Source organism: Primulina eburnea, chromosome 3 (genome assembly GCF_022965805.1).
Source record: "Primulina eburnea isolate SZY01 chromosome 3, ASM2296580v1, whole genome shotgun sequence".
Classification (NCBI taxonomy): domain Eukaryota; kingdom Viridiplantae; phylum Streptophyta; class Magnoliopsida; order Lamiales; family Gesneriaceae; genus Primulina; species Primulina eburnea.
Window position 1 is genome coordinate 38413560 of NC_133103.1, and position 19308 is coordinate 38432867.

The following is a 19308-nucleotide window of genomic DNA, read 5'->3' on the forward strand; positions in this document are numbered from 1 at the left end:
TTTTTTTTTTTTTTCCAGTTATTCAGTTTACATAAGTTAAAATGTTTTCTAATATAACAGTCTTCTTCACGAAGGATTACTTCGAGTTTCTTCTGCTTGGTTTTAAAACCAAACTCGATTTAATTCATCGATGTTAACATTCTTAGAACACGAGCTATTGCAGCTCATTGGAGAATGTAGTGTTTGAAATGCCTTCGAAGGCACTAGCACACTCAATCCTTCAAAATGAAATAAGCAAGTCGCACTTAATGGTTAACTAGCAACCGAGGCACACGCGTTGCGTGTGTCATGAATATATGAGTCTAATATATTAAACATTTATGATACTATAACATCATGCACCGTAATTTTTTGTATCATGAATATATATTTAAAATAAAAAAATTGAACATTTAAAATATGTATTAGCAAATCAATGTCATCAAACTTACCAAAAACATGTCAGATCCAAAGGTTGCAAGCCATAAAAAAACTCATAAAATAAAACAAAGAGACAAAAAATTACACGAATTATGCGCTAAACTCATGAAAATAAGTTTAGTATAAAGTAAAAATTATATGTTTAAAACATGCATTAGCAAATCAATGTCATAAAAATTACTAAAAACATGTCTCATCCAAAGCATTCAAGCAATAAAAAAAACCCTTTAATATAACAATAAAAAGACTGAAAATTACACTAATTATATTTTAAACTCAAGAAACCATGTTTAGTCTAAAGAAAAAATTGTAATTTTTTATTATGCATTAGCAAATCAATGTCATAAAAATTACCAAATACATGTCATGTCCAAAGCCTTCAAGCCATAAAAAACATATTAAGTAAAAATAAAAAGACAGAAAGTTACACAAATTAAACGCTAAACTCATTAAACCATGCTAAAGTCATACTAATATGTTAATCCATGATGTAAGAGTTGGAGTTAGAATTTGTCATGTCCTGCATAAAATTATAGACCAAAAGTCAATGGGTTAAGACACAACATAAATCTTAAGTCTTAACCTCAATCCGTTGCATATCTCACCTGGGTAGATAGCATTGTTCTCATGTAAGTTGAAAGGCCCTAGAAAAGAACAAACCATTAATCACTCTTGGCAGTTTGGAAGGTAAGTCACCAAACTTGGAAAAAAAGGAAGTCAGTTAATTTCCAACCTGCAAAAAGTCCCATAATTGAAAGGGGGCATAATCAGGAGTCACGCTGCTTGGGAATCCCTGCATTGACACGATTTTAAACAAACAAATTCTAATTCTTAAGAAATCAGGCATATTCAGAAAGAATAATATAGTTTAAACTCACATGGTTCTTGGCATTAGCCTCTTTTACATTTGCTCGGATAAAGATCCAATTTTTTTAATATAAACACTTAAAGGTAATATTTTGTCTCCGAAAAAGACAATTCAAGGTTGAATTAGTAGGTTTTGATCCCAAAGGAACATGAAAAAAATAGATCAAAAGTTTAACACATTAATAAGAGTATAATTGCTAAACCACAGTAATTTAGAAGACTAAAGGGGTTTAAGAGGGGAAGTTATGCAGAACAAAAGGAGGAGAGCTTGGAAAACAGAGAAGTTATAATTATTCGGCCTTCATCTTATTACTCAAATGTAACCACTAACACATAAAACAAATTGTAACCAAACTATGGCCTCAAAAACTACTTATAACTCAGAAAAGCTTATTTTCGTAACACGTTAATCGTTCATCTAGCGTTGCGTGTGTCATGAATATATTGAGCTAATATATTAAACATTCATGATATTACAATATGCTTAAATTACGATGCATGTGCGGTGTTGTGCATGAATATTAAGGATAACATGTCTAATAATAAGTATGCTAAAAGATAAAATTGTGCAAAGACTGAAGAAAGTTAAAATAGTAAGTTTATCTTGCGTCACAATTGAAACGACATAACTATTGATAACATTAAATCATACACAAAATAAAAATAATTTTCATCCAATTAGCTTTGGTGGCCATCCAGCTGCAACCTGTTCTCCTTCTACGGCTTTAGGAATATTTGCCACTAAAGGAAAATTGTTAGCAGCTTCAGGGGCTTCTATTTTATTGTCATATTAATCATCTCTAACCCTTCTTGATACGTTTACTTTTTTATCAATCAATGCAATTCTTACACTACGATTCTCCAAGTTCTCCTTCAGACTAAAGTTCTCATATCTTTTTGAGGAGATAGCTGGAGCCGCGCGTAATTCTGATTTTTTCCTAATCAATTCTCTTTGCTTAGGACTATCCTCACTGTCTATGTTTACTGAAGAAGCTTTACCACACACACAACCCATAGTTTTCACCAATAACAAACAAACTGAAAGCGGACCGGTTACGGTGACCGGAAGCGCAACGGAAGCTCAAAAATTTTATTTTTCATACAAAAATTTCGGCCACCCCTAAATCTTGTGCAACAAATACAATAAAACACAAAAATGTCATACATAGGGTGTTTTAAAGAAATATACCTATCAATCTCAAGAGATTGATTATGGCTCCAACTTTGTTGTCAAACAACAAAGCTCTTGAAAGGTAGAAACTATCTTCAAGCTTTCCAATGAGCACTCCTTGCTCAACTATTAAGCCCACCACCAACTAGGTAGATCCCCTCATATTTTGCACTAGAAAAATATGAGGATTTTTCAAAGAGAAGTGCAAGATTTCCTCAACAAATTGAAGAACAAAAGGAGAGAAAAATGGGAGAGAAAAATGAGAGAAGTTTCGGCCATCACACATGTGGGGAGATGGAGAATGAGTTAATTTTCTTGTCTAGGTGTTGCAAAAAGCAAAAGTGAAAAAGTTGCATGCCATGCAATTTTTTATTCAAAAGTAATCTCCACCTCTTCACCTCCCAAGCATGTATATTATATAGTTTTTAATCAAATTAAAAACTTTGGACTAAATTTAATAATCTCAAACACATTTGAGACTAATTAAACATTACTTGAATTTACTCAAGTCCCATTAGTTAAATAATTATTTTAATTGAGCTCTACAAGACTCAATATAATTTAATTAATTCAACACTTGAATTAATTTAATTATTTGGACTCTACTAGGTCCACTAGTGTTTAATTAATTCAACACTTGAATTAATTTATTTAGTCCATAATAATGTTTATGAAAATCACAATTTTCAATTACATTATTCACTTGGCCAAATTTTAATTTAGGAACACTTCCATAAATCAAAATTTACATTTCTCTCATAGAAGTCATACTTCTATTTTTCTTTGCACTTATAAACTCATTTATAAGTCGTTCAACACATTGAACTATTTTCTCCTTTATAGAAGTCATACTTCTAATTTTCCTTACGCTTATAAACTCCTTTATAAGCCGTTCAACACATTGAACTATTTTTACTTCTCATCGGGATTTACAAAGCTAGTACTTGTGTGGCCCTCAATGGTTCATTGATACAACTAGCCGTGGGTTCACATCTCCATGTGATTCGGACTAAACATGTCCTTATTCGAGCATACCCCAATTGCTCCATTCTTACTTATCAACTCCTTGATAGTAAGAACGTCAGAACTCAAGTTTGATAGTACCCAACCAATCACGTTAAACGCCTAGCAGCATCGCTTACGTGATTCCCTAGGTATCACATGATAGTGCCTGCAAGAACCATTCAATTATGGTTAGCGTACAGTACGGTCCCTTCAACTCATATATCCCGATCGATTCGACAACCATTGGTTTATCGAGAGTTGTCAATGAATCGATACTATGTGTCATGTCGTAGTTGCATCGATGGTGTAATCTATGAAACACCTTTCATAATTACAACCATACTCTGGCCAGAGATTTCGATCTACATACACATGATAACACATAGGATATCCATACCCGAAGGTAAGCGGTGAATCCCCGACTACAATGCATCGACTCCTATGTGTTTCGACAGAACACCCAATCTTGCCACCTGATGACCCCATGAGAGTCGGTAAACAAGTCAAAGTGTAATTCTAGCACATAGAGTCTCAATGTTGTCCCGGGTCATAAGGACTAATTCTGTACAACCATAAACCAGGACTTTTCCACTCGATAAGTGAGAACCACTTGGAAAGTCCTTTTATGGAGGGTTGTTCAGTGCACTCTACAAGGAGCACCTATCTGCATGTTCGGACATCACAATGTCCCCTACCAATGAAACATGGTACTCACATCGCAGATACTAGTCTCTAACTCGAGCGGCCTATATCCTTCTTAGTGGCGGCTGAATCGACTAGGAACCGTTTAGAATATACAGTATTACAAATATGAGTTTCATGATACTCATCATATGAGCAGCTCATATTCTTTCTACTATTTGTATATTCAAGGGCTTTATCTATGCAGCTAGCATGGGTATACGGATAAAGATTTGCCAAAGTAATAATTTCAAATATTATTAAAATAAAGACTGCTTATTCATAGAGTTTCATTGTGAACACTCGGCCAACACTTGGCTCGACGGGCACCTACTCTAACACAAACCCCTCTCCCAAACTCTAAATAACAGTCAATTCACTGTATAATATCTTATATATTTCTCAGTTTTCAGAAACCCGTGAAGGAAATGGCATCCATCATATAATTCAGGTGAATCCAACCACATAAATCAAGACCCAATTCAATACAAAATCGAATACTCTCATGCAACAACCGACCGGAATTTGAAATGAAAAATCAGCTGCTTCGACAATTCAAAAACACAAACCAAGGAGCCATAATTTACGCCATAGCTTCACGCAAAACAATATATTGAAAAAGAAGCAAACTTTAAAACCGGATCCAAAAAAATAAATTACCAGAATCTCGAACAAACTCAAATCGTGAAAAAAAATAATGCCTATTCCGAGAAATTATCAGACTGCATTCACCATTCCAATTCATTTCCAAAAATATTGATATTAATAATGTAAAGGTAAGTTTATACAATAGCATGGAGCATTTAGATTCTAGTTAGGAGTCTAAAACCCACAACGCTGGATAAGAGTATTAAGTTGAAGCATAAGACAACCTGAAGGGCGCAGTAGTTGCTAAGAGAATGCAAGAATTCTTCGCTTGCATTTTCTGTAATCATTTTGGACATTGCGTCTGGATTGGGGTTTAGAAACTGCATAAATTCCAAATGCTAAACATTAGGAAACGTGTGAAGAGTCCATCCATGGTAATTTTTATCAGTATATGAACTTTTCAAATAGTGTTAAGTGACCTTATGAAAAAGGTTCAGCGGCAAAAATTTGCGGCAAGAGTTCACTAAATCAAATACCTGTCGTATGCAACCAACAATTCGGTCAAGTTCTAAATGTTTATCTCTACAATAGGATAGCAAATCAAATTCATGAAACTCCACCCGATCAAGTAAAGTTTTTTTCTGCCCTTCATAAATAGGTTGGCCATTCTCGTCTAAAGAATTAAAATATAGATTTATCCAAGAGATTTTTACTGGTCTTGGATTAATATCATTGTACCCAGTTAAGGAACATCATTTGCCATATTTATCAAGTTTCCAGAAAATATAAGATAAAAACCATTGTGCCTTAATTGGAGAAAACTTATATGAAAAAACTTGGGTATTATAAAAACAGGTAGTGTATCATCAAAGAATCCTTACCTTCAGGTGTGACCATTTTTCAGCAATAGCTATGGATATCCATCCATTTCCACTACCAAGCTCGGTTACAGTTTTGTACCTTAAAATAGAGTCCGGATGCCTGTTAAGTCCTTCAAAGAACGTGAAGGACCAATCATCTGGGGCAAAGATATTGTGTATCACTATCATGGTAAGTTTCTTCCTCCTCTGAAATCCTGTAACATATATCATGTATTTAACGATTACTGTAAATATTCGTACATAATTTATTTTAAAAAATTTACAATAAAGAGAGTTGAATTACTTACACTTTATCATTCTCTATTAGGTAGCAATACCTCTTTGAAAACCACGTTTCTTGTGAATACACCATTTTGACGCTCTAAATTCCCGTCTTTTACCAAAATTTTTGTAGAATTTTGTGAGCCTCCTCTCGAAAGTGCCACATATAACTGACTGTGGCTGAACACATGGTTACGCAAAAATATGCCAATATTTGGGATTGTTTGACCTTGTGCTTTGTTTATTGTCAGAGCAAAACTAAGCCTTATCGGAAATTGTCAACGTGTCAACTCAAATGGTAATCCAGAATTATCTTCACTTTTCAAGGGCATTCTATGTAGAAAGTATCTGTTACCCTTGTGAGGACCTGTTATGATCTCAGCATCTATAAAATTTCTACCAAGAATGCGACATATCAATCTTGTTCCATTGCATAGACCAAGTTCAGGTGCAACATTTCTCAAGAGCATGACAGGACTCCCTACTTTCAATATGATTTTATGGGGTGGCAAACCACTTGGACTAAGGGAATTCAAAAATTCTTCTTGAAAAAGGTTGTGATTGTCGTCTTCTACACTATCCCAAGATGTATACTCTTTTTCCTCTCCAGGAAACTTGAGAATGAGCATTTGATTAATATTGTCCACATCAACATTTTTTGGTGTGATGATTGCTCTATCAACCATATACTTTTCATCATTAACATGATTTATCATATTAGGAAAAACAGAATCAATCAACATCTGAATTGATTGTTCACCTTCCCATGGTATGATAATTGAATCTGGTAATTTTATGAAATCACGATTTACAGTATGTTGCAATCCATCACCTACGCGCAAGAGAAATTGCGAGAACTCAATATCTTGAGCAGATCTCATATTTTGTTGAAGGTGTATTATCTTTACGCAATTCCAGAATGTTGACCTTGAAATACTTGTAGCAATTTGTTCTGCCTTTGACCCTCGTTTAACAACGGGTAACACTTGTCGAAAATCGCCACCAAAAACCATTGTTTTCCCTCCAAATGGTATTTGATTTTCCATAATATCTTGGAAACTCTTACTGACAGATTCAAAAGCATATCGATTTGCCATTGGAGCCTCGTCCCATACTATAGCTGATGCACGTCTTATTAGATCTGCAAGTTCTGTCTGTTTTTTTATTTTGCAAAGAGTTGATGCGGTTGGTCTAAGTGGAATTTGAAAACGTGAATGTGCAGTTCTTCCACCTGGCAACAATGTCGCAGCTATTCCAGATGTTGCTACCGCAATTATTATTTTACCCATTTTTCTTAAATGTGCCAACATTGAGCGGTATAAAAAAGTCTTACCAGTGCCTCCAGGACCATCAATGAAGAAAAGTTTTGATTGGTTATGCGTAATACTTTCTATGATGGTGTCAAATGCAATCCTCTGTTGAGCATTCAAACGTTCAATAGATCTCAAATCATCATCAGAAATATGATAAGAAAGATCATCCTCAATTATTCTCGGTAGTGGTGCGTCTTCTAAAAACTCAGCACTTATTGATGGCAAATCAAAATCATCAAGGTTCATTTTGTACTGATGCAACAACCTTCGTATCTCAACCAATAACTTATTGATGATGAAGTTACTTGATGAAATTTCTCTGCCATAATCTTCACACATGCTAGGATGGAACTCATCCCAGAGTTCTCGAACTGTTGTTGGTTGACAGAACACCAGTATCGATACAAATAACCTTCTCAATGAAGATGACATTCTAACAGATCGTGCTTCTTGCAGACATTGTATTACATAATCATCCTGTCTGAGAAGTCCGCGCATTTGAGCAGACTCCTTAAATGTTGAATACGTTACCCCATTCACAGTCATCAGATCTTCAAAAGATGTCGGGCCCCTGACATGATTTAAAAGGATACGAAGATAAAACCTCTCACCTTCAGATGACGACACCACATATACTCTTCCAACCACTTTATTGTTGCTTCTTCGACGAATCCATTTTTTCCCAGATTTTATCCATGTGTAAAATTGTGGAAATTCTCGATATAAATACTTTTCAGTCATGTCAGGTTCACAATTTAATTTGAAAAATTCTGTAAGCATAGTCTTAGAATTGTCATCATCTGCAAGTAGATCACTTACGCGTTGTTGGGGGTCAAAATAAATCAGATGTTGGTTCGGTGTATGTAATTGTAACCTAATGACTGAAGGATACATCCTACTGAACTCAAATGAGAAAATTCGCCACAATGCTTCGGGTGCAGAAATCCATCTTCCATCCACGTACTGTTGGATTTCATCACAATTTTGTCCATTTCGTAACTCTAGTGCAACCCGATCAGGACCTTTATGGATGTACTTATATATGTACTTGACACACTTAATCCCTCCACATACTTCAACATTAATATGACAATCATATTTTAATAAAAGCCAGGGATTGTACGGGACAACCCAACCATTATCAATGAAAACATCGTCATTGTTGGGAATTGAAACTTGGCCACCTTCACGTCTTCGATACAAAGGGTATGAATCATTTCCTCGAGATGTGTATTCCACAAATGGCTTTGGAAAGTTCTTCTTGCATTTACCATTTACCATGCATGGACAATTAGGACTGATTGATCCACAGGGCCCATGTATCATATGGTGGACAACTGCTTTGTGTAGGTTGGGCTCTTCTGTTTGTGAAGGTATTTCAGCACGTACAATTGAGTCAAAGTGGTCGAGAGTAGACAACTTGTCATTATTTTCAAATATGACCAACATATGAACGTGAGGAAGCCCTCTTTTCTGATACTCAATGACGTACGAATAAGAACGGACCTTACCTAAAACCCCTCTATCCACAATGTCTTTCTTAAATTCCTCAAATTTTGACCGAAATATCCTCGTAATCAAATCTGGACGGTCTTGAGGTGATTGCCGAGGAAATAGTTGATTTTTTATCTCATTCCAATTCGGATTGCATGTCATTGTAAGCATTAAATCTGGTTTTCCATATGTTTGTACCAAAGTCATGGCATCTTGATATCGTTGGTATATATCACGTGGGCTACCACCGAAAGATGATGGCAAAACAATTCTGGTACCAATATTTCCTGTATAATGTATTTGATAGATATGTATAAGATGTGAATTGTAACATATATGTGAAAATGATAATGAAATCATTAAGTTATTGTACAATATTCAAATCATTAAGTTATCGTACCTGCATGATTTTCACCTCCATGTAAACAATCTTGCAATCCTTGGTAAAGTTCTGAACGTATATCGCGTTGATTTGAACGTATCCATCGTAGTCTCTGTGTTTCAATCTTTACGTAGTTGTCAACCACATATTGTTGAAGTAGACGACCTCCTCTAAGAATCAAAGATGGTGAATTTTCTCGTATCTGGTTAAGAAGATAACTAACACTATATGAGAATTGATGTAAATTTAAGTTTAAAATTTTTCTATTTATTAAAAAAAAGAATAAAGTAAAATATTTTTTTCACTAACCTGTAGCATATACGCATAGTAATTTAAGCATGTTAATCGGGTACCATTGATATTTCGGCTATTTAAGTCCCAACCATATGTACCATATGGCAGAAGGAGGGGATATTGTAAAGGATCATAATAGCCAACTACATCTTGAATGCTGATAAGGTTTCCACCGATTCCTTGTATGGTAATATCTCGATTGCTCAAAGTTTCTGCACATTCGTTGTCAACAATGACGGCTGCAACTTGAGATGTTGTAGGTAAACTATATTGATGTTCATTAGGTTTTTGCTGCCTGATGATGAGCCTACAGTTAGGTATGTCTTGACATTTGCCAATTTGTCGAAACACGTGCACAAATGGATTGTGTTGATCAAGAATGTTTTGTATCTTAAGCAGCAATTCTCGCCTTAGTTCTGGATTTTCATGAAGTCTGTTGTCTATATCATGATCTGTGTCTACAATCCACATCTGCATGTACCTTGGCCTACAATTCTCATTTGGTAGAAGACTTCCAATCGAGTGATATATTGATCCCTGGGCACGAAATGTGTAAATTCCATGTGTACCGGTTGTTAAGGACTCATCTATATTGACTCCCATCGATGTAAAAGAGAAAACATGATTGTATGCCCTTATTAACCGCCGAAAATGTCTGCCTTCCTCGTTATCTGCAGCATACAACTCTTGCAATTCAATGGGAGAAGGGATAACATCCAAATTTGTGTTTCCATTTCTACAGCAGAATTGTGATGTTTCACCATGAAACAGTAGAGCTTGGCAATGTATACAAATTCTTGGGTCAGACAATTTCCACCGATAATTTATCTCACTTTCACTGAAATTTCTTGCTAGGTTACGATATCGACGTGGACGTGGATATCGTTGTATGTTAGTAATCACATTGTTTTCATTGAAAATGTTTCCTGCAAAAATTCGCAGATTAATATCGAAACTAACAATTTTAAAAATAGTTGTTGCTGGAAGTAAGTTATGTAGTGGAAAATTATTATTATAAACTATTTGTAAACTTTGTTTTTAAATTTAATCTAGTTTCCAAATATATGACGATGTATATTGCATATTGCAAAATTCCAGAATAATCGTTTCTCTCATATATGTTAATTGAATTTATGAAATGCATACATGGTCTGATAAAAAAGTCATTTATTTTCTAGTTTATGTTTGAAAAATTTACCATATTCTGAAATAATATTTATTTTATTTATATGAATTTATGAAAAGTATGAGTAATTATTTTAAATAAATTAAATTTTGTTGTACAAAACTTTGAAAATAAGACATTAAAAAATGTACAATATGTTTGAATTATATTTACATGTTTTAGAATATAAATTTTTTAATGTAAGATGCTTCCTAGTTAATTTTTAAATCAACTTCTGAAACATTTAAAATAGTAAATATTTATTCAAAAAATATTGGCATTTAAAACAAAAAATAAAAATCAATGACCTGTTTGATCCACTCTTATTGAAGTCATTAAATATTAAACGTCGAATGTGAGAGAGTAAATTGAAAAAAGATACAATAATTACTTTTTTTAAAAAAAAAGTACACATGTATGTCACAAATAGAATACCTTGAATAACAGAATTTGGCCTTGGTAGACACGTGCTAGAACTTCCACGTTCGTAATTTGATGTCAAAGTACGAAAAGATATTGGCTCTGAGCGACAGGTTTGTCGCACTGTAGTGACATCAACAACTGTCATGAACAACCAATGTGTAGCTTTTTTTAATTTGGTAGAAGTATTTGAAAATGAGAACTATTTGGGATGTTTTGTATAATACATCAAAGTTAATAAATGATTGTTTCGCCAGGAAAGTATTGTTCAACATTACATTGCGGATATAATTCCAAATATTGGAAAAGATACTTACGATTTTCACCGATGTTATGAGGCGATTGTTGAATCATTGTAGTTGGTGCAACAAAATTACTATTACCAAGATTAGACTCATCTGGAATTGATGATCTGTCGTTATCTTGTCTCCTTCGATAATTTGATCGACGTCGAGCAAGGTAAGATTGTCGTCGTTGTTGGGTCATAGAATGTATTCTTTCACGTTCGTTATGCGTTAGCATCTGTCGCCTTTCATTGATGTAAGAGCTAGAGTTAGAACTTCTCACGTTCTGCATAGAATTACAGACCAATAGTTAATGTTCTTATTACAATAAGTAAATAATATTGGAATACATTTAAGGAAAATTTGAATGAATATTTTTTGTATCTTCGTACATGTCATTGTCGTCACCTATTTGAGGCTATATTTTACTCATAAGTCATCATTTTTGTCTAAATATGAAATATTAAAAATATATATATGATTGCTATTGTATCATGTTGATTGTTCATGAATGTAATTGCTTAGTAAAATATAAATATATGTTGATTTTTTTTTAAAATTTTCACAATACAACATTAAAATGTTGACTTGAAAATTTGAATTAAAAAAATTTCATACCTGCGTAGACCTTTGTTGTTGATGTGTGACGTTATTGTTGTTTGGTGTATGTTCTCCCGAACTCGTGGCTTCCATTTTCCAATGTGCAAATATCTGCTAGAGAAATGTATTCTCATTCCATCAAATTCGAGCCAAAGCGTCACCTAAAATACTGGATTTAAAACCCAATAGCTAAACTATTTAAAGAATTTTGAAAATGATGACACAAAAAATGATAAATTTAGTGCAAGTTGTTAAGAAGTATTAGTAAACAAACATTTTGAGAATTAGAAGATTAATGTCAATTTTTTTTTTATAGGAAAATGTAAAAGACATATGCAAGGTAGAATCATGAATAATGGTCCAAAATTCGCGTAATTAATTGAAAGGTTAAGAAATAAAACTGCATTTAATTTTCCTGCAATAATTTAAAAAATGTAAGTATATCCATAATCCAACAGCTATAAATAAGAATTAATTCATATGTTTAACTTTTTAATCGAGAATAAAATTACAGATAGTAGCTTCCGTGTAAGATTTTATGGTCCTTTTTAAATAAGTTTTTTAATTTTCTGTTGCAATTTATTCTCTACTTTATTTTTGCCGAATTATACTCATTTTTTTTAGGGAAAAAAAAAACAAAGTATCTCCTTTTTACAAATAAAAATAAAAAATTCAATCTTGAAAGATCAACATAGAAAAACAAATAAAAAAAATAAAATATATCCGTAGTTACGCCAAGTAACGTGGGTAGGCAAAGAGAAAAAAAGAAACGTATGGAAAAGAAATTAATATACCTACGATAATTGAAAGGCACAATTCCGGCGACGATATTCCGGCGATCTTCAAGAACATAGGCATGGCGAGGTCGAAATGGGTCCTCGGGGGGTTGCACCACCCGCCATTGTCGTTGGGCAGAGCGTAGTTGGGAGGAAAGAAATTTGTGGCCGTCACGAAAATGGAAGGGCTTCCTGCGTGACACCACTGCTTCTCGTTGGCGCTCTTGATCTCGAATAATTTATGAGTACTTGCAAACTGAATACAAACAATCACATGGCTACTATAAATCATGTTAGCCACTCAAACACATACACTTTTGAATAATTGAAACTCTTGCGACAATACATACACGAAATGCTTTCAGAAAGCATGTAAGAATTCAAATGGAATTTGTCAGAACAAATGAATTTCACAAACCCAATAGAATTTACCGACTCCCAAAACAAATGAATTTCACAAACCCAATTTGAATTTCCCGTAAAAAATTTGGTGTTTGAAACAAAAACAGTTGAATTTTCCGAAACCCAAATTCCGGAATAGGTATTTGGATACGAAACAGAAATTTTAACAGAATTCAAAATTTTGACGATGCCAATGATGGCTCCACCATCGTAATCGAAAATATGACATTTTTTTACCACGACGGGGAAGGTTTTATGCTTGCTTGATGAGATTATCACATTCTGGTTATCAGAGAAAAAGAAGTTTGTTAACTTTTCGCATTTGTTGCAGTTATCATCGTAGCCATCTTTGTGTCTAACTCCCAAATTTGTCAAGAAAAGGAAAACACAGATAGCCACATACATACAAAAGGATCGAAAATTGCGAAAAGACGGAATTTGATTTCAATCTTTCTCGATTTACCAGTGAGCATGAGAATCGAAGATTCTGGAGACTGGAACTTTTTGATGAAGAGATATCTCATGCACTTAGACAGAAATTTGGGAGTTAGGATTGTAAAATGAATTGACTATTTGTTCCATTCTTTCACTTGCTGCGGAGATGGTTGAACAGATTGATTTTATGAAGTGGATGTCCTGTTGTGTGCCGCTTTAAGCAGTGGGAGAAAATAAATAAAGCAGCGGGTGTTTGGTTTGTTGAGGAAGTGGAGGAGGAAGCAACAACCATGAAGATTTGCGGGTGTGTTGTTATAGAAAATCTGTTTCTGGATTTTTTGTTTCTGAAATTATTTGTTTTGTGAGTTGGATTTGAGGGAAGAAGAGAGGAACGTGGGATTTCAAAAAATCTGATATGCTTTGATTTGATTGAAGAAGAAAGGAAAGTGGGGAGAAATTAAAAGGAGATGCGGGGCATTTTTGGGTTTTCAAAAAACAGACCAAATACAGTTACTATAAGACTCTTAGCTTTAATAAATAGTAAAAGATAATGAGAATTTAAGTAAATCATTAAAGTCAATACTAAATGATAAGATCAGTTAGACTGAGAATATTATCTATCAGTTAGGTTGTGAGGCTAACTGTCAGTTGGTAAAATCAAAGATTAACTGACAACCATTTTATCAGTAGAGCTTAATGATTCGGCACTCCCCCTAAATTCACGCATTTATGATAAATCAATAATTCCTAAAATATTTTTAAAGGAAGAAAATTTATTCTCTGTAAGCAGTTTGTTGAAGATATCGGCTGCTTGTTGTTCACTAGAGACGTATTCCAATCGTGTATTCTTCTTTAATATATGATATCAGATAAAATGAAGACTATGTCATATTCTTAGTCCGATTGTGAAAAACTGGATTGTATGTGATAGTTATTGCACTTGTATTATGGCAGAAGATTGGTGACTCTCTAGCATCAATTCTACAGTCTTTCAGTTGTTGATGAATCCGCAACAGTTTGGCACAACAGCTCCCAATAGCTAGGTATCCAGCTTCTGCAGTTAAAGTGACCATTGATGTTTGCGTCTTACTAAACCAAGAAATTAGTCGATCTCCAAGAAAATGACATGATTCACTAGTAATCTTCCTATCAAGCTTACAACTTTCATAGTCTGCATCAGAATATCCAACTAGATTGAACGATGAGTCCTTAACATAAAATAATATGACATTTTCATATATTTAAGAATTATCTTGGTAGTTGAGTAATGAGATTGTTTTGGATCAGACTGAAAACGAGCACACATACAAACTAGAAACATATATCAGGTCGAATGAAAGTTAGACATAGAAGAGAACTTATTAAACCATGATACAATGTTACCTCGATATCCTCCTTCATCTTTATCAAGCTTATCTGATGAGCTCATGGAGGTTTCTGCCGCTGAACAATACTCCTTTCCAAATTTCTTCAGTAATTCTTTGGTGTATTTTGTTTGACTGACAAAGATTCTAGTATCCAAGTGATTGACTTGAAATCCGAGAAAGAAAGTCAGTTCACCCATCATGCTCATCTCGAATTTATCATGCCCTAGTTTAGCAAACTTTTCGCAAAGTTTTGAGTTTGTGGATGCAAAGATAATGTCATCAACCTAAAGCTAGACTAACAATGTATAATTATTTTTAACAAACGTGAATAAAGTTTTATCTATTGAGCCAATTGTAAATCATGATCAAGTAAAAACTGTGATAGAGTGTTATACCAGGCACATGTCGCTTGTTTGAAACCATACACAACTTTGTTTAATTTAAACACATGATCCAGTAAAATATGATTAACAAAACCTAGAGGCTCTTTCACATATACTTCCTCTTTTAACAGTCTATTTAGAAAATCAATCTTCACATCCATCTGAAAACTTAAAAGTTTTTATAAGAAGCATAAAAAAGAAAAATTCGAATAGCCTCTAGTCTGGCTACTCATGCAAAGATCTCATCAAAATCGTTTCCATCTTTATGTTTTAAGCCTTGTGAACCAGTCTTGCCTTGAGAGCAGTTCATTTCCAAATGCTATCTCCACCGTTTGGAATATAATATCTTATGTTTTAAATATCATATTCAAAAATCAGTCTATTCCAATGATTCATTTTTCATTTATAGCCTCCTCAAACAAACTGCTCAGATTATAAGCGAGAATAGAATACCTACTTTTTTTGTCTATACATTGGTCCAAAAGACATCCAGATCCAATATTAATCGTTCAAAATTTATTTTACTTATTTGTGAATGTGATAATTAAAAATATAAGATTGATCCGACAGTTGAATAAATAGCAAAAATTTCTTCAAGGCGATTGATTTTTGGACGATAAATTCTAGTTTGTTCTTTCCATGTTTTTGGAGTATAATTCAGTAAGTGGGCTTTCTGTTTTAAGTTGTGCTATTTTTTTTAAAACGACAAGCATATATTTTATGTATGATTCTTGAAATTTTTATATTTGAAACACTGAAATTTATGAACAAATGGTAGGAATATATATTTTGAACATTCTCGATTCTTGATTCATGTCTCGCCGCTTTAAAAGATTAAAATATAGAAGACTAATATCAGTTACCATGAAATTCATAATATGCTAAGTTCATAAGTTTGATACTTGTTCACTCCTAAAAATAAGAATGTTTCTGTATATTTATGATATATATTACTGTTGTATTTGCAATTTCTGCTGAAAAATGATTTTTAAAAACCGAGAGGATTTTCTCGCTTACTGAGTGATGACTATATCACTCACTTCTCTCGTATAAGAATGAGGAACAATTAGAGAACGAGGAATAGACCAAGTTTTGGAGATGGTGAAAAAGAATAAGACCACTACCTTTGTTTAGTTTTGTTTTCTTTAGATTACGTTTTGCATTCAACCACTGTAAAACATTGTGGTATATGTTATTTTGGAGCTGTAAAGACAATATTTTGTTTTATAAAATAAATAGATTGGTTTGAAAATTATGTACTTTTGAAATTCGTTATTTTACTATTGTCTGATTGTTGAATTACATCGGTATGTATACGCCTCAATCTATAAAATCCAAAAACAATATGACAGCAAGAGAATATACTTCAGGCCTTCCAGTCTTGGCATACATTTAGGCATAGTTTGGTACATGGGATAAGGGAGAGATTGATAAATAATCCTCCTTATCCCATGTTTGGTACATTTTTAAAAATTATCATGGGCGCTTGATAAATAATTTTTTAGAAGGATAAAATATCTCTTCTATTAGGTGCGATAATTTTTATTTAAGGATAAAATACACTATAAATGACTTAATTACCCTCAATTTATAAATGATTTTTATAAATCTATGCTAGTGAAATTAAAATCAAATGAATATTTTTATTTATTTTTATATATTATATAATATGATAATTATATAAATGAATTCGAGATAATTATATAAATAATTTTTATAAATCTCAATAAAATTATTAGTATCACCCGATTAACATTAAAAATTGATATTTGACTTGACTCACAAAATCAAGGGCTCAATTATCATATTATATAATATATAAAATTAGGTAAAAATAAATAAATCATTCAAGCACTATCGGCGCATGAACAAATAAAAAATATAAACTCAAGCAACAACTTTGAAATTATATAATTTATTATGATAAGGTTAATTTTGTCATTATAATCTAATATATAAATTTAATCATTCTTATTAAAATCATACCAAACATTAACTATTATTACATCTTATTTATCCTTAACTTATCCTTATATTATATATCACATGTTTATTCAATCATATCTACCAAACTATGTTATAAATCACAAGTAACAGTAATATCTTTCAAGTCGCCAACTTATTTGCGACTTTCATATAGAATCCAATAATACACTTCTAATCATGGGTAAATTGGAATAAATCCCTGTGATCAAACATATTTTGATGTCCAGTCCATGTGTGAGGGAAATCAAGTTTTCATTCTGGGACACACACAAAATCATTTTATTCACTGCCTAGCTTAAAATTTTACATATTTTATTCACTCATTAACACACAAATTATGACTTTCAAACACCAAATTAACAACAATTTCGTGTACCAAAAATAAGTATTTTGAAGCACCTAAATTTCAAATTTAGGAATACAACATTAAAATTAAAACACTATTTTATCAATTATTAAGGTAGGATAAAGAGATGGTTTTGAGCCTAAGCCCATGTTTTGTTCAATTTTTACTAAACTCATTGTTTGGTACATGGGATAAGGGTATGATTGATAAATAATCCCCCTTATCCCATGTTTGGTACATTTTAAAAAGCTCATGATAATACCATGGGCCTTTGATAAATAAATTTTGAGAAGGATAAAACATCATTGGTAAGATGTGTGATAATTTTAATGTAATGATAAAATACATTACAAATGACTTAATTACCCATAATTTAAATACATTTAAGTTAATGTTAAATGTTTATTAAATACATACATATATACAAATATATAGATACATACACACACACACATGTATATATATGTGTATGTATATATAAATATGTATATATATAATTTAAGAATTGAGATATGCAATTACAAGATCTTGATAACAATGAAATATAAGTTTTTGTGTTAGGGTTAATTTTGTCATTACAATTCAATATATACATTTAATCACTCTTGTTAAAATCATATCAAACATTCAACATATTATCTTATCATATATATTTATTCTTGATTTATCCTTATACTATATATCCCTTACTTATCATATCATATGTATCAAACTGTAAATGTAGACAATTAAACCCACGTACAACCTAAGCTCTAACAATCCTTATTTTAAACATTCATATTATTCCTAAAATGCCCTTTGCGTTTTCTTTCCATAAATTTTTTAAAACAATATTTTTATATATTTATTACCTAATTTCTTAGTTTGATAATAATTAAAAAAATTCTACCAAATTCACTTTTTAGTATTGGCTACAGTAGTCGTATATTACATGTTTTAATATAATAATAATAATAAAAATAGCTTACAAAATATATATATCCAAATTCAAAAATCGAAACAAAAAAAATTTCTTAGTATATGTCCCCTTCATTATTGCATAAAACTGAATCTAAAAATAAAATATTATTCTCAATCGATTTTTATTAAGATTATATAGGTTTTGATGAGAATTTTTTAAACACATAAGTGAATTTTGATTCTACAAGATTTAACAGACCATTAATCGTAGACAACAATGACCTTGTTATATTTTACATTAGGGTTTGAAGAGAGTTTTATTACTTTTCTTTTTTAAAAAAATTCCAAGGATATTTTGGGTATAATACCAAATCCTCCTCACTTAATCATATTCATAAAAATCAATCCAAACACAACATATTTTATCATCACATACTACAATTCCTTGTGTATCATTTTTCGTATCAATCATTCAATAACCATATCATTCGAACCAAACATGGCATTAATAGTACCAACAGACTCAAATTAGATATACGCTTTATGATTTTAGTGTTTTTAAATTCGGAGAGCTGAAATAGGAAAAAATATAGTCAATGAGTAGAACCTAAGTAATTATAATAAGAACGATAAATCTCAATTTATGTTTGAATTGAGGGACAAAATCTCAATTTATCTGATATCAGATTTTATATATGTAAGAAACTATAAATGGTTAACGGTTCGTGTATTAATACTGACCGGATGCAGTACCTTGCAAATCACGCTGACTATGTAAACTACATTGGAAAAGCCCTGTGTGGCAAATCCAAACTAGGAATGTTGGAAAAACCCTATGTGACAAACTCAAATTGAGAAGGCAGAGATAGAGAAAAATTGAACATTTG

The 19308-nt window shown here is 32.4% G+C and overlaps 1 protein-coding gene across 15 annotated transcripts; it reads right to left on the minus strand.

The window, feature by feature from the left end:
- Positions 1–770: 770 nt before the first annotated feature.
- On the minus strand, positions 771–13863 carry LOC140827580 (uncharacterized). 15 transcript variants are annotated; one of them, XM_073190305.1, is made up of 13 exons: positions 13468–13863; positions 12621–12858; positions 11845–11995; positions 11260–11512; positions 10958–11083; positions 9373–10283; positions 9082–9265; positions 5614–5807; positions 5212–5268; positions 5017–5112; positions 1154–1213; positions 1026–1064; positions 771–940 (listed from the first exon to the last, which is right to left on the minus strand). In XM_073190305.1, exons 3-13 carry the CDS (start codon positions 11917–11919, stop codon positions 899–901), a joined length of 2037 nt encoding a protein of 678 aa, XP_073046406.1. In that variant the 5' UTR covers positions 11920–11995; positions 12621–12858; positions 13468–13863; the 3' UTR covers positions 771–898. The 15 variants fall into 15 exon arrangements, with proteins under 15 accessions (XP_073046406.1, XP_073046407.1, XP_073046397.1 ...); XM_073190306.1 differs by lacking the exons at positions 5017–5112; positions 5212–5268 and having other exon boundaries at positions 772–940; XM_073190296.1 differs by lacking the exons at positions 771–940; positions 1026–1064; positions 1154–1213; ... (1 more) ...; positions 5212–5268; positions 5614–5807 and adding an exon at positions 5903–8968 and having other exon boundaries at positions 12621–12794.
- Positions 13864–19308: the final 5445 nt, after the last annotated feature.